Source organism: Dreissena polymorpha, unplaced genomic scaffold (genome assembly GCF_020536995.1).
Source record: "Dreissena polymorpha isolate Duluth1 unplaced genomic scaffold, UMN_Dpol_1.0 chrUn003, whole genome shotgun sequence".
Classification (NCBI taxonomy): Eukaryota; Metazoa; Mollusca; class Bivalvia; order Myida; family Dreissenidae; genus Dreissena; species Dreissena polymorpha.
The window spans coordinates 290,283-314,967 of record NW_026273317.1 but is presented as its reverse complement, the minus strand read 5'-3'; the positions used below and the strand labels follow the sequence as shown (position 1 = coordinate 314,967).

Below are 24,685 nucleotides of genomic sequence, written 5' to 3'. Positions count from 1 at the left end.
CATGTCAATTACAGGCAGAAATATTTAATAACATATTAAATCATTACACCAATGAATATCATTCACAACTCACCTGAGCTATTGCTAATCTGGGATCTGTCTAATCAAAGATAGTACGACAAGGTTAACTTACGATTGAATTTTGAAATATTAAAATATAAGTTATTTTGATCTGTTTGTTTGAAATATAAAGGATATTTGACAGCTAATTTGAAAATGTTCAACAAAAGTAATTATAAATGTGACGGTTACATATTTATGGCACTTTGAAAATTGGATCGTATGGTGCCAATGTCGTAGGATGTTTGATATGACGGGCCCCTGCTTCTTCCAAAAGCATATGCCTTTCGCAATGAACCTTATTCACAAAATAATTTACCCTCTGGTCTTAAAACCCCTTAACTCAAACACAAAAATGCACTGAAGGTACATCATCATTAGACACCATTTCATCAAATCAATCTAACTAATAGGGACTCCTTACATCAACAATTAATTAAGGTTGCCACCAACTTTAAAAATGCCGTCTACTCCCAGCGTCTTCCACTTTTCCCAGTGTAAAATAAAAAGTGGCGACCATTAATTGTAGGGTAACCTAGCGTTGACAAATGTGTTCCCTTGTGTGGATAACATAATGTGAACCAAAGAACTTTACAGTTGGCTAGACAGGGACCTTGGCTTAAACGTTCACAATGAAAAGTCCAAGTCAAAAAAAGGCCATAACCATGTAAAAATCATTGATGGATACCTGCCGTATCAAGTTCCCCTGAACAAGCAATCCAAGTATGACTAAATATTTTTTATGATTTCAGATAAATAGATTTTTAACAACAAGAATGAAATTTCAAACTTGAGAATGAGTCACAGCTCTGGCAAAATTAAGGGTAACCTGCACTTATCAAATGTGTTTAGGTAAAATGCCTTTAACATTTAAACGCAATATCTTTGATATATTTTTTTTTAGAAATGCAAGGTTAGCCAATTCCAATAACTGCCATGCTTTTTATATTTCAACAAGAGCTGTGTTTGTGAAACACAATGCCCCCACCCATATATTTTACATTGACCTTTGACCTTGCAGGATGACCTTGACCTTTCACCACTCAAAATATGCAGCTATATAAGATACACACGCATGCCAAATAACAAGTTGCTATCATCAATATTGCAAAAGTTATGGCCAAGTTTAAAGTTTAGGGACAGACACACACATACAATGACAGACACACACATACAATGACAGACAGACACACACATACAATGATGACAGACAGAAAGACAGGCCAAAAACATTATACCCCGATCATTCGATCTGAAGGCATAAAAAGGTGGTGCTTAAATTTATTAAATATACACTTTTTCACTCACATCATACTCAATGTTTATCAGAAAGACAATGCATGTGACATCAATGTTATTGAGAATTGATCATTAGCAATAAATCTAATATCAACATTATTGTTGCTCTGTTCAAACAATTAAAGTACCAAGTACTTCTTTTTTCAGTTCAATTTCTTTTTCTCTTGAACCTGGTCTGTTTGGCCTGAACAATTGCTGAGGCAGATGGAGGGGATTCTGGGGCCAAGTGTTTTGCCAGTCTTCTTGGATCACCTTCTTCCAAGACCATTTTTTTGCCCATTCCTACTTTATCCTTTATCCGTTTTTTTGTACAGCATTTCTGCCATCTCTGGAACGTAGCCATAGGTCTTGGCTACTTTCTCTGGAAAGACTGACCAGCGCTTGCTTTTTTTGTTGTAGCATCTGTGATACCTGTGTTAAAAAAGAATGTATTACCAAAAAAATAATATGACAACTAACTAATTTGTATTAACAATATTATTGCAGGAAACTGACACAGATGACCTATGTTCCCCCAATAGGCTTTTTCACAAATATCCGCCATCAGTGCAAAAAAATGAGCATTTGTGTAAATACTTCAAATCATAATTATTCTAAAACACAATTTACTGAATTAATTTAAATTAAATGAGTGAAAAAACTCATTTAATTTCTTGAATAATCAAATAGTGCAAAAGGAATGGAGTACTTATGGTCAATAATTTATGTTCAACAGATAATACTGGTTTAAATAACTAACAGATTTAGTACTTATTGCCTGTATTGTATCTTTATTGTTCGATAATGCATTTTGCAACTACAGTGACTGATAAATGAGTAACATTTGATAGTATCCCTTTGCATGCTGGGAAATTTGTCGTCTGCTAAAATGTTGTCTGCTGAATGTCTAAAATTAGCATTTTCTTCCATTTTTTTTCAAAGAATACTATGAAAATAGTTCCGTTGCGTCTCATCTGGATCCAAACTGTTTGCAAAGGCCTTCAAAATTCGGTTCCAGCACTGAAAGAGGTATGATATCAGTTTTAGGTTATTCAAAATTACACAAAATGTTTGTTTACTGTTGCTATAATTAAATGCAATTAAAGGGGAATATTGATATACAATGTGCATATTATTTCCAACAAGGTTCAAAAACTCTTTTTTCTATAGTTTCATAGAAAATCAATGAGTGTTCCTGAGGTTTGGAAAAGAAAGGGATACGAAAATAAAACAAAAGGGAATAAATACAAAAACAAAGCAACATCTACTATTAAACAATGAAATTTGAAGTAAACATGTTTAGTAGTTTTATGGGGAAGAGAGAGACGGACAAAACTAGAACTATATATTCTTGATTTGTTGACATATTTACATCTGCATTATGTTACATCTAAACAGACATAAAAAGCTATAATTAAATATAAACCAGTTTACCTTATTTCTCCATCTTTGTTGGTTTTCAGAGGTCTGTTGCTGTGGTAGTTGTGGTCGATAGCTGCCAATAGGTTGCGGATTCTGTACACAGGCGGTGTATATGCAAACCTCTTTGCACAGTACACCAAAATTAACTGGTGGAACACTTCTATGTCAGCAGTGGTTCTGAAATAATAGGACATAATTATAAACTTATTGAAGCATACATTATTTCGTTTACTCTCAATAAACTCAATTTTCCGTTACCAAGCATAAAGTATCAAGCTCATTAAAATAAAATACTAACATCCGCTCAAAGATTTATCGTTGTTAGCCGGATGTTATAGAAGCGTCAGACCGGGGATAATTTGAAATTATAATATTGAAACAATAAACAATGATTACCACACCTATCCGAGAAAGTCGTTCACTTCATACTCATAATGTTTAAATTAATAAATGTAATGCTACATACAATATACTTTAGAATGTTCAACTGGTTTATATCTCGTTTTATTGTTGTTGTTGTTGTTGTTCATGTTGTTAAATGCCTTTTCGGCCACTTTTAAATATTAATAAAAAAAGTTCAACAATTGTACAACATAGACCAATAAATGGTGCACTTTTATTATGTAAATTTCCACAATTGTTAAGATAAATCGGGTTAAATTAATAATAATAATATTATCTACAGCCGCCAATCTAGAACTAAATTCACAGTCATAACATTTTCATCACGTTGCGTTATAATCTGAATGTAAAAGTGCCGGGAGAGCTCTCGGGTCTATTTTAAATAAAATTCATAATATGAAACAAGCTGGACTTAAAACCTATGAAAAGCTATACAATTCTTATGTGATACCTATATCGGATTACTGTGCATCCATTTGGGGATTTAAACACTTTCAATCAGCAGAAAATGTTCACCACCGGGCAATACGGTACTTTTTAGGTGTACATAGATTTACGCCTATATTAGCGGTACTGGGTGAAATTGGATGGTTACCGAGCACTTACCGTAGATGGTTTGGAACAGACTTGTAAAACTTGACGAAAATAGATTAACCAAACGAGCATTTGATAGGGACAACAATTCATCAAATAACAATAACTGGTGCAGTGATTTTAAAACGGTAGTGGCTAGTCTTAACCTTACGGATTATTATAACCGTAAACGTCCCATTCCAATGGATTTAGCTAAAGAAAACATGACCCAGTTTTACTCAATAATTTGGTCTAGAGACTATGAACATGTTTCAAAGTTAAGAAAATATAGAACCTTCAAAACTGAATTTGTTTGTGAAGAATACCTTACACTGAACTTAAAAAGAAATGAACGCGCTTTATTTGCACAATTCAGAACCGGAATTCTGCCACTTAGGGTCGAGACCGGAAGGTATGTGGGCGAAGCCCCCGAGCAAAGACGGTGTAGGTTGTGTCATAGTGGACTGGTCGAAGATGAAGCTTATTTTCTTGTTGAATGTGCTCTTTATGAAAACACAAGATCAGTTATATTTGGGAATATTTTGATCTCTGAACAATATACTACATGTCAATCAAATAAAGATAAATTAATTGTGTTGGTTAAGCGTCATCCTAGAAAGTGTGCGAAATTTAATGTTAATGCGTTTTATATCAGAAGCAGTATGTTATATTTGTAAAAATATCTGTTGTATGCAGTTGTGTCATTTTAAACTTAAAGGGATCTTTTCCCGCTTTGGTAAATTGACAAAATTGAAAAAAGTTGTTTCAGATTCGTAAGTTTTCGTTTTAGTTATGATATTTGTGAGGAAACAGTAATACTGAACATTAACCATGTTCTAATATAGCCATTATATGCATCTTTTGACGATTTTAATACCTAAAAATTATAAAGCGTTGCAACGCGAAACGATTGAATAATTTGGAGAGTTCTGTTTTTGTCGTTAAATTTTGTGAAACTACGAAGATTACTTATATAAGGTATAAAATACGTCATTCATGTGTACTCGGCGGAATAGCTCAGTAGGCTAAAGCGTTTTTACTTCAGGACTCTGGCAGGACTCCAGGGGTCACTGGTTCGAAACCTGCTGCGGGCAATGTTCTTTTCCTTTTTTTTAATTTTTTTTCTTGATTTTTTACTGGAGCTTTTATGATCCAATGTTTACATTTATCAATATAAAGCATTTAATGAATAAGTTAAACAAATGCCAAAATATGTGAAAAGGCCCCTTTAAAATAATATAATATTGTAAATGAACTTTTAAGTACCATCTACGTATTACATATTATTCAGAAATATGCCTTCTTAATTGGATTATGTTAGTACTACTGAAATTATTCTTATATTGATCTAACTTGGATAAACCTGAAATTATTATTTCTAATTTATTCATTGAACTCAGCATGTTGCTCAAATATTTTATTGTCCATTTGTATAATAATGATCACGTTATATGTTACACTGCCGTTAAGGTGACTTATAGGCCTATAAGGCCGGGTGTTCTTTTATGCATTGTATATATGTCTGTCAACACCTGTACGTAAACACATGTCACTATAATAAAAGATTTTTTTATCTTTTCTTATCGTAATGGCGTTCATATAATGAAATGAGTATTTTGTTTGGCCTCGAAGAATAATACACGAATATCAATTAGGAATCTGGCGAAGGGGCTCAAACAGATCATAACGTTGATTGAACAAAAAATAAATTATTGCCTGTCAGCAATAATAAGCGTGTATTACTGTAACAAGTACACACTATATTGTGGTAAATGTATGTATTTCTTATAAATTCAAAACATAGTTAGCCTAATTTTTAGAGTTTATATATTGAATTTCTTTGTAAAACTAGTATTGTTCGTTCTAAAAAACTCGGATTTTGTAAATTAATTAGTCAATATTTCTATAGCGCATGGCAACGATTTTATAAAATTAAAAAAAAATCTGATCCTGGTAAGTTTAGTATTGCGACTTGCTTTGAAGATTTAATTTTGTGACAACTCATAACAAGTCTATATTTCCTCAAGATATAAAGTTAAATGTCAAAAAACACTTAAAAACGTGGTTAAATAAATAAACGCTAACGCATGAGCAACCCTGAATATTAAAATGACACTATATAAAATTTAAGGGTGAACGTAATGTATTCAATTAAAATATGTAAATTATCTCGCAATCCTGGACATTAAACTAAATGGAAATTTATTTTAAGAATATAATAATTTACAATTCATAACTCTTCAAAATGCAGTTGAAACCACAAGTCGCTTGATACGCCTTAGTCCGTGACAGTTGCTGTACAAGCTTTACGCATAGTAATTGAAAATATTCTGTCGATCAGATCGCTTTAAAGCGCGGCTTTATTGCTCACGTAGGTATTTTAACTTATTTTATTTTAAAGAAAAGTTTGCTTTCATAACAACGTTAGTTTGAAACGTCGTGATGTGGCAGAAGTAGAAATAAATAGATAAATCTTGAAAGTAAACAATCGTTTCCTTTTCCACAACACACTGACACAATGGTAAATATGGTTAAAAAAACACTCTGCCTTAAGTGACAGTAGAAGCGACACATTTGCAGACTTCACGGGTAGTTTATAAATAACTAACACAATTTAACGACACACACGCTGGGTCGGATTATAATTTGTTCGTTTGCGAATAACTTTATGTTGTTCATACTTTAAAAAAAGATCCGTTGTAAGTGAGTAGAGATTGTTTCAGTTGTTCAGTTTGATGTTGAATTCAATGTCAATAAAATGTTATCTTTAACGATCCTTATGAGCGAAGCTTACCAACACTCACAGAAAACATAAACAAAGTATGCGTTATTTTGCGAAGGAATACAATGTATGCAAAAAACAGTAAATTTTAAAAAGACACGATACATCATAGTCACGTGATCAATCTGTAAAATAATTACACAATCTTAAATGCGGAAAGAACAAGTACTGTTTAAAGATGATAACTAAGCTTGCAAACGCATGTATCGTGTTATTAAGTATTTGCTTAGAACAAAATATGCAAAAAAATTAAATTAAAAAAGGTTGTGTTCGTATGTGCTTTCCATCAACTTTTTAAGCACAATCGCGGTAGAAGGTAGAAAACTGTGTTTTAAATCGTACGTTATTTAAAGGATACTTTAAATTGAGAATCAGATGTTATGAATTGGTCAGGTAAAGTCAAACTACTCGCAGCAAATACCTCCCCTTGCTGTTAACAGAGCGTTACACAGCCTTCGCATATCAAAGCGCCGAAGGCACTACCGTTGTTTGCTCTTTGAACTTTTTTTATATTACTTACAGTCACAGGACATTAAGTTCGACTTTGTTACGTACGCCAACCGAACGGCCACGAAAAATGCAAACACCAATTTAATTTAATTTTAATTGTCTACAGTGGTGATATTTTGAAAAAAAAAACATCAAGGCGGAAATGCCATTGATTTACAATCTTTCATAATCATATTCACACAAACTCCACTTATGATTACATAGATGAAAAAAGAAATTCAACGTATATCTAAGGCGCTAAGGAAAAGTCGGTGAGTCTAACAAAGAATGACCACAACAGAATTCTAATAATAAATGTATTGGTATCAACGAGCATGTTATTTATTTCTCAATTAAAGCAGATTAAAAAAATATTTAATATATTTCGCCTGAAATTAAATGCTACATTTAATGTATTGCCATTTTAATTTATTCATTTTCATGCACTGACATCTCTACTCTCCCACCCGTCACCAATATTTTTTAGGAACGTAACTGCAATGTTTAAGTCGTAAATTAACGTGTTTTTTCTATAGTTTCAATTCGTCAATACTTTCTCATCGTATGCATGTATTTCGATTTACTGTTTTCATAAAAAAATACTAAAGGTACTGAATTGCACGTCTATATTTAGTAACAACACCTGGTCTGTTGCAACACGCACGCTTTTCATTCGTGGAACTTGACAGATGACAGCAACAATTTCGCACTCTTATAAAAACACGTTTTTTTTAGATGCGTACGAAGGAACTAAAATCAGCAAATATTTACACATGGCTATAGAAAAGCGAAGTATACATGCACTGAAATGAAATTGTAACCGCGTTGATTCTTTAAAGTGTGTTGTTTTCACAACTTACACGCCATAAGGTTTTAATTGCTCACCATTTGCTTTCAACTTTTCAAAAAAAACTACAGTAAGAAGATGTGAGGATGATGCCGGACATTGTCTTTAATGTACTGAATTAAATACCGTTTTATATTACGTTAATGGTATAACTATAATTATTTGTTAAACAATCTTCGGTAAATGCTTACTAAATCGACCGACGTCAATCAAAAATATGTCGCCAGTGAACCCCGCCCTCATAAGCATTATAGGAACCGATTGGACGGCGAAAATTAAGATTTGGCGACTAGAAAGTAACCTGAGAATTTCTCGTCACGCTCCTTTTTAACACACATGACTGTAATGTGGCTTGTTAAATTTACCTCAGCTGTCTGTGTATTCGCCAACGAAATAATTTTGATACAAATAGACCTTAATGTGCACTGGTAGAAAATTTAAACACAATTCATGCTTTGTTGCCCTTAAAAGAACAAGGTTACTCCGTCAGGGGAGTGCTGAAAATAAAAAAAGAACTTAATAACTTGTAAGGCCTATCTAGACGCCACAAGCCGTCAACCCGAACCCCACAACGGTTTCCCCAGCACGTTGAGCGTACTGGGTACCGCCGTAATGGGACACTTCCATTATCTGCAAGGACCACCCCTTAGAGATCCTGGTTTGTATCCCTGCCCAAGGTCCGCTCCACCCGTCCTCTACACTGCCACCTCCGCTGCTCCCGTCCCTTTTCCGGCGATGTAGTGAAATCACTATCCACACACGGACAATTACCATTCCGCATGGCAATCCTTCCAAGTTCAGTGAGTAAGCGAAGGCAGCAGGAGAGGACGTCCGGGTCCGGGGATGAAGGTACTCGCTTGATAAACACAGCCGCCCGAAGAGGTTACCATATCCCACCCTCCTCAGACGATATAGTGAAACCACTATCCACCTACGGACAATTACCATTCCGGTTGGCGATTCTTCGGAGTCTACAAGAAAATCTTCTATATTATTTTCGATTGTCACGAATTTTCCCAGTGACCTGCGTTTTGACGAAATAAACTAGCTAAAACACCCGCAGGTTGATTTTAAAGTGTACTATTTACTATCGTATCTCACGAGAAATACTAGACAGATGCAACATTTTTCCTTCTATACTCGATGATTCAGCGTTGCGATTACGACCAATATTCTAAGCTAATCTGCTTCACAAGTGGTTAGCGTGAGTGTACCCGTCAATTTGTTTGAGTCTTACAACAAATGAACCACAACATAATTATAAAAATAACTGTACTGGTATCAACGTGAATTGAATAAAATTATCAAGCAAACCACAATATTTTTTTATTTTATTTTATTATATTTCGCAAGAAATTAAATGCTTTATTAAATGTATTTCCATTTCATCTTTATTCATGTTTATGTATTGACATTAACGTGTAACACCTCTACCAACCCTTCCACCCTGGTAACCAATATTTTTGTTACGAATGTACTATCTTCCGAATGAATTACTCGCAAATTGAAGTATTTTTCTATAGTTTCAATTAGTCAATACTTTCTCATGAAATACAGTTCAAACAAATACTTTTTTAAATAATTTAATGTAACAAAAGGTTTAAATTGTTGTTGTTTTCGTCACTTGTTAGTCGCATAATCATCGCATGAAATGTGTGTTATGAGTTTAAGCTTATATGGATAAATTATTTACGATTTCGTTCTATGTTAAGATGTTAATAAAATGAAATGTACTACTACCTAGGTAAATCAACAAGTACTAAAATACTGTATTGTAAAAATTTGTATAAATCATCCTCAGATAATTAATACTTAAAGCTGATACACAATACAACATGACATTGTTACATTTAAACAAATTTCTCTTTCGCTCTATGTTTAGATGTAAATAAAATGCAAATAAATACTACCTAGGTAAATCAATGGCCCCCTTGCTATCTTCCTGTTTAGCACTAAATAGAGTAAGATGACATTAGACTTAAAAAATTTAAAGCGGTAATATGGACCGATTGAAGATTGCACACACCATTCGGAAAAAAATTGTTGTACCTTCAAAAGATCCATTCTTAGTTAAAACAGTTCATAATTTCAGATCATTCTCTTCCTGTCATGGGAGCAGTGAATCATTGTACTGAAAACATCCAGTACAATTATATATATATATATATATATATATATATATATATATATATATATATATATATATATATATATATATATATATATATATATATATATATATATATATGGTTTTATTTACATGTGTTTTCTTTTTCTTTTCTATGTTTTTGTTCTTTACTTCTATATACTTTTCCAGTAGTATCACTGTGCTTAACTATTGTTACATTTTGAAGGCATGGTACACGGAATTTTGCATCACTAAAGTTATGTTGCTGTTCAGTAGTATTACGGTGATTATTTATTGTTACACTTTAAAGACATGGGATATGGTTTCAGCTCCATTAAACTTACTTTATTTTATTAACTAAATGACTAGCAATCTGAAAATTGTTTCTTTACATTGTAGAGAATTTAATGGGGAATTAAAGAGGCTGAAGGTTTTTAATCACTTAAAAGAGTTAAATGCTAATATATATTGCCTGCAGAATACACATTTTTCCCTGATATGTACAATACAGGGTTCCCAGCCAACCTGGAGATCAGGTAAAACCTGGAAAAAGAGTTTCACTTTTTCCAGTCAGGGAAAAGTCAGGGAATTTGGGAAAAGTTCCTGAAATCAGGGAAAAATCTGGGAATTTTGTTTGGTCAGACTTTCCCGACTTGTGTCGAGAAGTCCATACAATTAAAACAGCAAAAAGCAGATGTAGCTTTGTTATGTCTGCAACTGCTATTTATTGATGGTGTCTAAGATAAGAAATAGGTCGAAATTATGATCCTGGAATTTTTATTCTCCATCAGGGAAAAATCAGGGAAATTTGTTCATACAAAAAGCTGGGAACCATGCAATACCATTTATTCGCAATGGGGATCGGAATGCTTTTCGAGCTATGGTTTTGCTAATTCAAGGGGAACAGGTGTTATTATATCCAATAGCACAGATTATAATGTACATACATCTGCTGCTGACTCCAACGGTATTTTTTTTGCAATGGAAATTTCTGTTAGTAAATACCGCTTTACATTGCTGACTTTATATGGGCCAAATATTTACTCTCCTTCCTTTTTTTACTGATATCTTTGAAATTATTGAAGGATTTGAAAATGATTCTTTTATCATTGGTGGAGATTTTAACCTAGTTATTGATCCTGTAGTAGATTATTATAATTACAAAAATATTAATAACCCTAAGGCTCGCAATGAAGTTTTAGATTTTATTAACTGCTACAATCTTGTTGACCCCTTCCGACATCATAATAAGTCAAAAAAGAGATTTACCTTGCAAAGAACAAACCCAATACAACAGGCCAGGCTGGACTTATTTTTAATCACATCAGACTTTTTGCAACACTTTAAAAATACTGAAATTGAACCAAGTCTTCAATCGGATCACTCAATAATAACTAATAATACATCATTTAGCAATGTTTCTCATAAATCAGATCTTTGGAAACATAATAATTCTCTACTGTTACATATTGTGTACGTACAAGAAATAAACGGAAAATTTGATGATATAAACTTTAATACGCACTACCAATTTACAATTATCAAAATATTAATGAAGTTCTTGACAGCGAATTACAGTTTACTCTAAGTGATCAACTTTTTATAGAAACACTATTGATGTAATTAAGAGGCAAATCATATGCGTCTTATAAAAAAAGGAATCAAAACTTATATAAAGCAAATTAGAAACTAGAATTAAAGAATTGAAAGAAAACTTTTCATCTAAATATTTTTGCAGCCTAGAAAAAAAAACAATTTAAAACTATATATTTATATACAACACAACTAAACAAGAGCACCGCATAACGGGTGCCACGCTCGGCTGCGAAAGGTTGCCAGAATATTTTTTTAGAGGTCACAGTGACCTTGACATTTGACCTAGTGACCCAAAAATGGGTGTGGTGTGTAGAACTCATCAAGGTGCAGCTACATATGAAGTTTCAATGTTGTAGGTGGAGGCACTTTTATTTTAGAAGCAATGTTCAAAACCTTAACAAAATGTTAAGGTTTTAGCGGACGACGACGGACACGACGGCGGACACGACGAGCTGGCTATGACAAAACCTCGGGTTTTCTCCGAAAACAGCCGAGCTAAAAATGAAGATGATAGGGAAATAACTGACCAAACATGTATACTTAATACAATAGCATCTTATTATCAGTCTATATATAAGCAAACAATTGAATGTAATAGTGAATACTAATTTTGTAAGAGGAATCAATTGTCCAAAATTAAACCAGGCTGAGGCTTCTTCCATTCAAGGTTTTATAACTTTAGATGAAGCTTCAACAGTTTTAAAACATATGTCAAATAATAAAAGCCCAGGAAGTTCTGGCTTCAATGCTGATTTTAATAAAATGTTCGGAAAAAATTTGAACTTTTGTTGTCAGATCCTTAAATGAAGCTTTCAATTGTGGAAATTTATCGATAACACAAACTCAAGGCATAATAACCTGTATTCCAAGGGAGATAATCTAAGCTTTTTATACAAAATTGGCGCCCTATTATTCTTTTAAATACTGTTTGTAAAATTGCCGCGGGAGTAATAGCTAATAGATTTAAATTATTTATGGACAAGCTAATTCATAACGACCAGACTGGTTTTATTAAAGGGAGATACATTGGGGAAAATACAAGGTTAATATATGACATCATGCACTATACAGAAGAAAATGATATAATAATAATAATAATAATAAAATCTTTATTTAAAGAAGATAGACTTGTTAAGAAATACATCAGATGAAATTACATAATATGCAATTTATATAATACATTTCTTATTTTCAACAAGGTCTTCTAACAAGAAACAATTTACAACAAATACATCATATTTCATCTTGAGCAATAAGAACAAAACATAAAGAATCATATATGCATACACATATAATGATATATATTATAATTAAAAACAAAATGACAGACATAAAACTACAATAACCATTTATGCAAGAACAGTATTTAAACATTAAACTAATGTTATTTACTAAAACAACATGAAGCATGTTCAGTTTATTTCATAAAGTGTGGAAGAAAGATAAGCTTTTAATTTTTTTTTAAATGTAATTAAATTGTTTGTTTGACGTATAGATTGGGGTAACGAATTCCAAATTGTTTTGCTAGAAAATTCAAACGATTGTTTGAAATAGTTTGTTTTTGGTATTCGCACTAGCTTTAAATCCCCCTTTTCGCAAGATCGCAAGTTATAGTGAATATTTTGTGATGGTGTCAAAAGGTCACGTATGTATGTTGGGGTTTGATTGTGAAATGCTTTAAATACAATAACTGACGTGAAATAGTGATTACGCTGTTCGAAAGTCAACCATTTTAGATCTTTAAATAGTGTTTTTGAATTTGTGCTGTACTTTTTATTTAAAATATGTGCACCACAACGCTTTTGTATTTTGACTATTCTATTAATTTCCGTTTTGGCCGCTGAACTCCAGGTAACGCATGCGTAGTCGGATATAGGTGAGATATAACCATTATAGAAGAGCTTACGCATTTCAAGGGTTAAATATGGTTTTATTTTTTGCAAAAGAAACATTCGTGATGACATTTTTGAACAAACGCTGTTAATGTGTAGTTTCCAAGATAGAGTATTGTCAATATAAAGGCCAAGAAGTTTTTGACAATTTACTGTTTTGATCACTGTATCTGAAATTTTAAGTTTTAGATCTGTCATGTTTTGAGCTTTCCGTTTTGACCCTAATACCATACAAGTAGTTTTTAGTGGATTAATAATCATGTTATTAGTTTGGCACCAATCATTTACAATTGAAAGATTTGTTTGTAGCTTATTTTGAAGTGTTTGAATATTTGTTCCCACAGTGTGCAATGTTGTATCATCAGCATACATTGCAGAATCACATGTAAGATCTAGCGAAAGATCATTAACGTAAATAAGAAATAGAAGCGGTCCTAAAATAGATCCTTGGGGAACACCAGCAATGATGCTTTTACAAGTAGAGGTAGTGTTTTCTGCTTTGATAAACTGAAATCGATTGCGGAGATATGAAGAAAATAGGTCGCATGAACTATCATTAAAATGATAAAGTTTTAATTTGTGTAAAAGAACCCTATGGTCCACAAGATCAAATGCTTTTTTAAAATCCAAGAAAATTGTACCTACCAGATTTCCATTATCAATTTGTTTAAGCCATGAATCAACTATATTAATCAATGCTGTTTGACAAGAATGATATTTGCGAAAACCCGACTGGGTTTTGTTTAATAGACCTGTAAATTCTAGATATATATGCAATTGTTTAGCTATATGCTTTTCAAATATTTTAGATATAGTAGGTAAAAGTGATATTGGTCTATAATTATTGGGATCTTCTACCGATCCACCCTTGTATAAAGGTATTACGTTTGCAATTTTAAGCATGTCGGGAAAGGTTCCATGTGATATACAGTTATTTATAAGAGCAGTGATTGGTTGTATAATGAAATCTTTGCAAAGTTTAATAATGCTGGGTCCTATACCATCAGCCCCAGCAGATTTGTTTGAATGAAGTTGATTAATTAAAGTACTAACTTCTGATGTGGTAATAAACTGAACAGAGAAATGCTTAGACTCTAGCTTAGCATCCAGATATGTTTTTAGTGAGTGGAAATCGTGTTCAGCAAATTTAGTCTTTTTAATAAGTTTCGAGATGTCAACAAAGTGATCATTAAGTGCATTAGCTACATTTGTTTTACCAGATATTATCCGATCATCCTTCCTTATTACATTTGGCAAAATAGAGGATTCTGTGTGTTCATTTGATGCTAATTTAATAGTTTTCCAGAGCGATTTCGCACTTGTTTTGTTTTGTACCGCATTCGAAAAATATTCTTTTTTAGCCATTTTGATTGCACTGTTACATTTATTACGCCACAACTTATATTGTGGCCAATTAGATTCACGTTTATATTTATCCCTTAAAGACCTTGCTTGTTTTACGTTTTCGTTGTACCAACCAGGTTGTTGTAATCTCTTCACTTTTTTATATTTGATAGGGGCATTCTTATTAAGGACTGAGTTTAATATGTTATAAAATACTTCAAATGCCTCATTAGCATCCTCTATTGTTTCAACCATATCAAAATTAGCATTTGCTAAGTCATTTTGAAAATTGATTTCATTAAATTTGTTAAAACATCTGTACTTAATAATTTTATGATCATCTGTTTTAACAATTTTACCTTTGACGCTTAATGTAAAAACTACTGGGTAATGGTCACTTATGCCTATTTTTGGTATGATTATCTCAGAAATGTTGTCATATTTTGAATACAAATGGTCTAATATTGATGATGAACGTTCCGTAACCCTTGTTGGAAAAGACACGTGTTGTTTTAAATTAAAATCAGTGATAAGTTTTTCCCATTTCTTATTGTTAAATATGTTTTGGCTTAAACAATGAAAATTAAAATCCCCGGTTGAATACATATTACAATCTTCCATGTCTGCCTTATTTATCTGTAATTCAAATGAGTCAATCCAAGATTGAGGGCTATTTGGTGGGCGATAAACAAAGTTAATTAGATATGGTTTGTACTTTACAATGTTGATTTGTAGCCAAATAGATTCAATATCGTCACTTTCTAAATCATGTCTACGTACAAAAGAGATGCTATCTTTTATATAAACTATTATACCGCCTCCAGCAGAAATAGCCCTATCACGTCTTACAATGCTGTAACCGGAAATGGATATTGTATTAATCTCCGTTTTATCATTTAAAAATGTTTCACAAAAGCCTACTATATCTAAAGAACTATTTTCGTGTAAGTAAACACGAATTTCATCCAATTTAGGCAATAAATGTTGGATATTCAAATGCATAATATGCAAACCTTTATATGTAAATGGAATATAATAATCATTATTTATGTTACATTTTAAAGTAGATTGTATGTGAGATTCCATAAGAACGTTACTATCCAGGGATGATATATCAGTGTCTAAATAATTTATTGTGCTACATTTAATATTATTCAATCTTAAGCAATGTGGTTTATGTTGATTTGTATCATCATTAGCAATAATTAAACTACACTTACATTTGTGCGAGTCACATTGGTTACATACCGACGAAAGAATGTCAAATTTATTTGTGCTATATAACGATGTAGTACGTCTGTCATCAGTAACCTATTGTCTTTTGGGTAGTCTGCAGTCACGTGTAACATGATTTTGACGTCCACAGTTCGTGCAGTGTCGACTGTTTTCATGATTGACGTGTCGACGAACGTACCGGAAGTCACGATTTTCATTATGACAATCCTGATATTCACTCCGGGTGTCCAGGTGTGCGTTCCTTAGATCATGCTGCCTGAAGAAGTTATGGTGCCCATTACGGAAGTCATGATGCCCTTTCCGGAAGTCATGATAACCGTTCCGGAAGTCACGATGCCCGTTCCTAAAGCCATGAAGCCCGTATTGGAAGTTCGGTTTAGCGCTCCGGTATTCACGATGCCCGTTTTTGAAGTCACCGTTAGAAGTTCGCCTCCGCTGATTTTGATCAAGTTGACGATGTTGTTGTTGTTGCTGCTGCATTCTTTTCTTAGTTATATGCACTACTTCATTGATTGCTGCCACAAGTGAACTTGATCCATAATTACTTGGGTGAATTCCATCAGGTCTGAATAGTCGATTCGCCAATTGTCCGTTTCCGTACACAAAACAATTATAACAATCGATCAGCTTTACCGGAAGTTCGCTTGATACATCTTCTAGCATTGAGTTGAAATCGCGTACATCAACATCACGTCGAGGACTTATTTTACAAATAAATATTTCACAATTTGTTTGATCTTGAATGCATTGCGAAGTCTGCAAGATTACATCTTTGATTATTGAAATTGGCTGGCCATTCGAGACATCATTCCCACCAGCAAATATTATTATTTTTGATAAGTCAAAGATATTCATTTTTCGCAGCTTTTCACAGATATCCAGCATTGTCTTCCCTGGCAAAGTGCATATGTCCACAGATTCGCATAATCCTCGCTTATTTATGCCTCTCAAAATTGAATCTCCAATCAGTAACGTCTTCGACGTTTGTGGCGTAATGTTCGATCTATGCTCGCCTTTATTGGTTTCTTCTTCAAAATGCACAGTACTTTCTTGTATATCGGAGATCGCTTGTGGGCTAGGCTCAAGTGTCATTTGTTCGGTTTCTAGTAATGTGTCATTTTCAACGGAATCATCGGACATCCGTTTACTTGTTGCTTCTACAGAGCCATTCCTATAACCTTTGGAAAGAACACTTGGTAGGGAGTTTGCCTTAAGTATATCTCCGAGCGATTGAAATTTTTTCTGTACAGATATATTTAATTGGTCGAGTGTTTGCTTCAGGTCTTGAACGTTTTCCTGTAAACAATCGCATTTGTCTTCCGTACCTCGGGAATTCGTTGTACTAATTACTTTTACACTATGGATAATGTCTTTCATCTCATTGAATCCGCGATTGGTGTTTAAGCTGTGCTCACATACATCTTTGCGCATATCACTTACAGACTTTTGAATGGTTTGAATCAAACAAAAAAGTGTTTCAAAATCAAATTCAATCCCAGTGCTCTCCGTTTGAGTACTTGCGTCAATTTTCACGTGTTGAACTTTTAACACCGATTCGAAATGTTCAGGTTGCTTGGTATTTACCATGAAATTGAAATCATTTATTTCCGGTCTCAAACAACATACATCTTTTTCTTCAGTTTGTTTATTTGTCAACACTAGCATGCATTCTTGAAGAATTTCTTGAAATTTTGCGTTCACTTCATCGACGGTCAAGTTTTCTGTTATTAATTTATTTGAAGTGAGTTGTATGATTTCTAATAAGTCACTTTCCGCAAACTGATTCACCATTTTCCCATTAACCAGACACGAACATTTTGTGTGATACAAGTTAATTGTATACACACCATTTCTTCCGGATGATAGCCTGTATTTAGTTTCCACTAAACTACCAATATTATCATACACTGGTGTTTTTTGACATTTAAATTTCAAAGTTTCAGACTGGTAAAACTCATCAGCACAGCTTTTGAAAAGTTCATACATACCAGTACTAAATTCGATTTTCAGCCCACCACCAGTCACCTTGACAATCGCGTGGTCCCTTGTGGTCGCATAGAGTTTCTTTCTCATTGCCTTTTCACTATTTAACTCGTAGTCTCTTGTTTCCATCGGTCCACTTGTTGTTTCAAGTCCGGATTTTTTTGTAGCGATCAACGCGCAATTCTGTATCCGTTCTGCCATGTTCAATTGGTATCAAAATGACCGCTGTCAAATACTCTATTATTTACATTAAATTTCACATTGATATCATTGTTATTTTCTGTAAAATCTTAGATAAAGCGCATAATTTAACGGAGATTTTTAAAACTTGTTATGCCGGAAGTAACGTCCCGGGTTTCCTTCTCCAAATAGACTTTTAAAAGGCCTTCGATTCATTGGTCGTTTGTGCAAAATACACTTTCTTTCTTTAATTTTGGTCCATACATTAAGCGTTGATTTTAGATTTTATATAAAGAGTCTAAGTCGGCTGTTTCTCAGTGTGGTTACTTATCGAACTTGTTTTCTATTTAAAGTGCCTGCAGACAAGAAGATCCTCTCTCATGTTATGTATTTATCCTCTGCGCTGAAGTGTTGTCACTTGTATTGAGAGATACTAAGAATATAAAAGGTATAACAATATATGATATTGGAGATAAATTGTCCCAGTTTGGTACCGAACAATCGTTAAATGAAACAATATATGTTGTACAAGATTTTCCAAACATTTCAGGTCGAAATTTTAATTTTGAAAAAACAAATGTTTTATGGATTGGCAAACACAAAAATACTTCTTATTCCATGAAAACAAAATAGAAATTAAACTGGATGCGATACAGCTTTGAACTGCTTGGAATAAATTTCCATGTTGACCTGTTAAAGTATTTCATATAAATTACAATGAAAAAAATTAAAATGGAAAATACCCTGAAAAATTGGAAAAGAAGAACTTAAACACCCATTGGAAAAATTGTTATTGTGAAAACACTTATTGTGTCATTATTCAATCACCTGTTCATATCACTGCTTAACCCTACCAATACCATTTTAAATTCAATAAAAACTTTTATGCTGACTCTAATTTGAGACGGGCATAGAAAAGTAAAGTATACAACAATAGTTAAAGAATAAAGTGATGGAGGGTTAAAAATGATAAATTTGAATGCATTTATTCTAGCATTGAAACGTACCTGGTTGCAAAAAAAAATCAATTATTTAGAGGAAATTGGATATATATTTCACACTTTGATACTTATAAACATTTTAATTGCAGTTATCATTATGCTTTAAATATTTCCAAAAATGTAAAACCCTTTTTGGGTAGATGTTTGAAAAAGCTTCTCAATTTATTGTATTAAATCAGAAGTAAAAGCAGAAGAATTGATTATTCACTTTTTTATAATCCAAATATATTGATAGGAAATAAATGTTTTTACTTTAAGTCATGTTCTGATGCTGGAATTCACTGTATAGGTGATATATTTTGTAATTTTGTATTTTGATATAAACAAACAAGTATATTTTGTACTTTGGTTCGCAAGCGAGCAGCTAAAAACGATCTGACACGAGTTGTCATTCCATACCATAAATTCGCCAGAGGCTCCCTTACTTACAATTTTTTGATCTCGTTTAATATAAAATGGTATGAAACGACAACTCGTGTCAGATAAAATATTTATATTATATATAAATACGGCCATTTTCGTGATTGGTTAGTTTAAAGAATACGAGTTCGAATTCCAAAAGGATCGGGAATCTAATATTGTGTACGGAGGATGATCTTTGACACTGTTACTTACCAAATACTGTTCACTGATAAACGGTGATGAGGTATTTTTCACTAGATTGTCACTCTGCAGCGAGTCAGTGAATCGGCGACATAGACTCCCGCTGCCTATATGGTAAGCATTAATTGAAGGCAACGATATTGAAAAAGTAAAAAGAACACATTATTTTTCAGTCAGTTCATCATTATGGCAGTCCAAACTCCGGCATATGCCAGTGCGTCTGCAAAATAGAAATACATTAACTAAGATATTGTACATGTACAACAGTAAATTGAAATAAGTTAAAAATTGATGACGATGACACTTAACTCACTTCGCACTACGAACAATGGACAAAAGGTTATCACAAGATCTCTTCATGAGCCCCTATGCCCAGTGGAGCTAAAAACATCGTAATGTATCTAAATAACTTTAAACAAAAATCAAGTAGATTTAATAAAAGTCAAACGACATGTACGTACTCGCCGTATTGCCGTCGGCTCAGAAATTTTTTTCTTCTGAATCCATATGCAGTGCTTTAAAACATTTTTTAAATTTAGTTTTAAAATGGTTCAGTTTCTGCGTATTCAGCGCAATTTGTTCCTTATCGATGGATGTGCGTGCGGTCTTAGACTTTTAATAACTTCGATATGAACATACTTTCTGTACGCATGCGTTATACAATAATGTGGTTTTCTGATAAATGAGGACACTTTGTATTGGATTTCTTTGCATGATATTGTGTGCGTTGTGAGTATTTGTTTCCTTCCAAAAAGAATGCATGCATTTGTTGTCGGTAAATATTTTCCTTAAACTTATTGTCCGCCTATGACTATGCAATTATGTCGCATTTAATCGATGCAATTCGCGGTTAACTTTGGATATCGGATGCATAATGAATAATATAATTAAGATATTTAAAAAAGTTTTATGATTCCGAGAACAACCTCAATAATAAAAAGCATTATGCAAACCTTCATTTAAAAACATATTAATATTACCACTTGCATAACATATTAGTACGAAAATCATTCACATCTATACAATGTAAAAATATCTCTTTCAGAGCTTAACAAGAAATTTCCACTGGCGTGTAATATCATATTCAGCTTTCGTATTGCCGTACAAACAAACAAGAGGATCAAAATGATCGATTTAAGTGCATGGGAAAGTTAGAACGATGAAAAGTGTTAAAGTTACTCAACAGTTTATTTTTACGTTAATCTAAGCCTTAAATGCACTTTAAAAATGGTTAACATACGGCTAACATAATTTCGTATGACAGGAATCGAACAGATTCGCGCTTATTAATGCTTTTCAAACTGCGCGTTTTCTGACTTTCTTAGTGTGTCGTACAAAACTTTTGAACTTGGCCGAGATAGCATTAAAATGGATTTTCTGAGTAATTTAAGGCTTAATTGGTAAAAAGATCTATAGAGTTCAAAAGGTTTGACTTATGCTATATATCGGAAAAATGGCCACCCCAGGCAGCCATGGTTTTCAATGGATATGAACCTGTTTTAATCTCGGCCTGGAGATTATTAGTACAGAGGTCAAAGCAAGTTGCTTAATGAATAGGAAAAAAATAGAGAGAATTATAGTGTTCATAAGGTTTCATCATAGCAATATAAAGAAAACTGCAGCGTTCTCTAGCGGCTATGTTTTAAAACGAACCGAACTTTCGCTGAATTATCATTAGAAGAAATGTTATACAAAGTATCAATATTACTTCAATACTCTTTTAGAGTGATCACAATAATTTACTATAGCAATATAAGGATAACTGCATCGCCCCTAGCGGTCATATTTTTCATTTTGTCGAAACAATTTTCAAACTTGGTTGAGCTATCATCAGAACAACTATTCCGAGAAATGTTCATAATTATTGGGTAATCAATCCGATTTATTGATTGTTCAAAATATATCACTATAGCCGTTATAAGTTAAGACCCCTCCCCTACCAGGAGGATATGTTTTTCAATATACGAGAATTTTTTTCAAACTCGAATGAGATCTTTTACGAACATACATTCAGAACAAATGTCATAAAGATAAGACAAAAGAGGCCAATATAACTACCAGAGAGTTCATCAAGTTGCAATACATCCTTATATGGAAAATTGCCCTAAACATTGGTTACCAAGTTTTTCAACGGACAGAAAGCATTTCTAAAGTCGACCGAGATATCAATTAAATAAATGTTCTGAGCAAGTTTCACGGTAATATGAAAGTGCCAAATATCACCTCTTGACTATCCACAAGGTTTCTATCTAATAATAGATAGAAACTGGACCGGCTATTATTATCGTGATAAAAAAAAACGTCTGAGCATGTTTCATGACGATTCGGCGAAAATAAGTTACATCAAGAGTGTATGCAATAGTTCACTACAGCCATACAAAAAACAGTCATTCCTGCTCCCCCCCCCTCCCCCTGGATTCAATGGGCCGAAACCATGTTCGGAGTCGTTCGAGATACCATTAAAAATGTTGTGAGTCTCGTGATTTTCCAGTATGAACGCAAGGTACAACATAGCCATGTTAGGAAAACTGCCCAGCAATAGGTTTTTTCAACGCACCAGAACCATTTTCGAACTCGCCTGAGATATCATTAAAACAAATGTTCTGAGAACGTTTATTAGGAAAACAATGTTACTTCTTTAATGTTCACAGTGTTTTTTTACTTTCGACATGGGCCGAGATTTCATGGGGACAAATGAAAAGTGAAGAAGATTGAACAATCAATGAGGTCCCTAGAGTGACCATGGGGTAAATGTTGACGACGAACGATGCACATCGACGAACAAAAGATGTTTACTAGAGCGCATCAAGAGAATCATGTGTTCTGGGGAGCTTGAACGCAACCATTTTCATTGAACATAATATGTCTAACTATCTTTTAAAAAATAACAGAGACTAAAATAGAGTCAAACAACAAGTACTCACTCGCCGAATTGTCGTCGCCCCAGCAAAACGTTCCTCCTTAAGCCAACTGTATTGCTTCGTAACATGTTCATTTAAAGTATTTATTTATTTAAGAAGGTTCTGTTTCTTCGTGTCCTATTCAACAGATGCACAAGAGGACTATGAGTTAAAATAACTCTTAATATCACCCGACTCTGTGTTCGCATGCGCATTTAAATAAAGTGGCTTTACTAGGAATGCAGATTTGCAAACAACAATTCTCCTTAATCGACATGAAATCGACGTTTTCAGTGAAGCGAAACAAATACGCGGTAAAAAGTAGCAACCTTTGTATATGTGACATAATGCATAAATGTGAGAAAGAAATTACGATATAAATATTAATATTAACACTGACATTAAATATACATTAAACATAAATAATTCGCATGTATACAATGTAAAAAATGCTATCGCATTTTAAGCTTAATAAGAAATGTCAACGGGTGTTTACTTAAATATTAAGCCATAAAAAAATAATACAGACGACCAAGATGGCCGCTAAAAATTCATTAAACGTTCAAAATTGGCCAATGTTCGTGTGACACAACATTTCCATTTGACGTTAAACTTGATAGTACGTATGTTCTAAATGGCTGATAAAAGGGAGACCAACATAATTTCGCATCATATATACATGTAGTCTTACAATATTTAATTGCACCTAACGCTGCTTTTAAGAGTTTGTGATGAAAAGGTCCATAATAATGAATGCTTTTAGTATTTTAAAGAATCGTTATAATGATTTTAAGCCTTTAATGCCTTTTGAGACGTCAGTTCTATATTACTACACATGTGCATAAATATACTATGGCCAACATTACATGTGGGATGCCTCAAGGTTCTATTCTCGGCCCTCTCCTTTTCTTGATCTATGTCAATGATATGTCGTCAGCAACAAAGAATAAACTTTTACTGTATGAGGATGATTCTTGCATCTTAGTTTCAGGTCAAAACAAGTTTCAAATAGAGCAAGCCCTTTCTCAGGATCTTAATGAAGTGAGCCAATGGTTAATTGACAACAAGTTATCTCTTCACCATGGTAAAACTGAATCAATTCTCTTTGGTACCAAACATGAGCTTAGGTAAAATCCCAGGTTAAATATAATATGTAATGTCACAGTTACAGAACCTACAACTGCAGTCAAGTATCTTGGGGCCAGTATTGACCAGAATGTATCATTTATCAATATGGCTCAGTCTGTTGAAAAGAAACCCAGCATACCAAGAAACTTCTTGTGATGTCCTTAATCCAGTGTCATTTTGACTTTGCTTGTTCTATTTGGTACAATGGTCTTACACAGTTTTGGAAGAATAAAATTCAGGTAATCCAAAATAAATTGATCCGTTTTGTGCTTGATTCTAGAACTCATATTAACCAGGAACATTATACTTCTTTGCAATGGTTGCCAGTTGACAAACGTGTGGAGCAAATAATGCTCTCCCATGTTTTTAAGATAAAAAATGGTCTATCTCCTGATAACCTGTCTTAACAGTTTACTCCTCAGAATTCTGTCCATTCCCATAATACCAGAATAAATAATAAAGGTGCTTTCTCTGTACCAAAGGTTAAAGGAAAAGGGAAGAAGTCCTTCAGTTACTTGGGTTGGACATTGTGGAATAAACTACCATCTTTTATATCCCAGATGACAGTATTGTCCAGTTTTAAATCTGCAATAAAACAACATCTTTTAAATAGAGTAGTTTAATCTATCTTAAGTTGCTATGCTATGCTGTTAAATTTTTACATTTTCCTTTACCCAATGTCTTATTATTTCAGATTAATATCCATGCATAATTAATGTGACTTTTTAATTTTTGTTTGTTGAAGTAACATTTAAATTTTTAATCCATCAAAATTCAATCTGTGATATGACGATCATAATTGATACATTTATGTTCATTGATCTGAATCTCAGTATTATAT

General features: G+C 33.2%; 1 protein-coding gene across 1 annotated transcript; it reads right to left on the bottom strand.

Moving 5' to 3' along the window:
* Positions 1–1,473: 1,473 nt before the first annotated feature.
* On the bottom strand, positions 1,474–4,193 carry LOC127863260 (uncharacterized). The gene is made up of 3 exons (XM_052402660.1): positions 4,105–4,193; positions 2,773–2,937; positions 1,474–1,770 (listed from the first exon to the last, which is right to left on the bottom strand). Exons 1-3 carry the CDS (start codon positions 4,191–4,193, stop codon positions 1,647–1,649), a joined length of 378 nt encoding a protein of 125 aa, XP_052258620.1. The 3' UTR covers positions 1,474–1,646.
* Between the last annotated feature and the right edge of the window lie 20,492 nt (positions 4,194–24,685).

Excerpts from the sequence above, each read along its gene's own strand:
- LOC127863260 (XM_052402660.1), bottom strand. The coding sequence starts at position 4,193 with ATGACACAACCTACACCGTCTTTGCTCGGGGGCTTCGCCCACATACCT. Across the intron at positions 2,938-4,104 it reads CAGAATTCCGGTTCTGAATT|AACCACTGCTGACATAGAAG; the intron begins GTGCAAATAAAG and ends CTATTATTTCAG. Across the intron at positions 1,771-2,772 it reads AACAAAGATGGAGAAATAAG|GTATCACAGATGCTACAACA; the intron begins GTAAACTGGTTT and ends TTTTTAACACAG.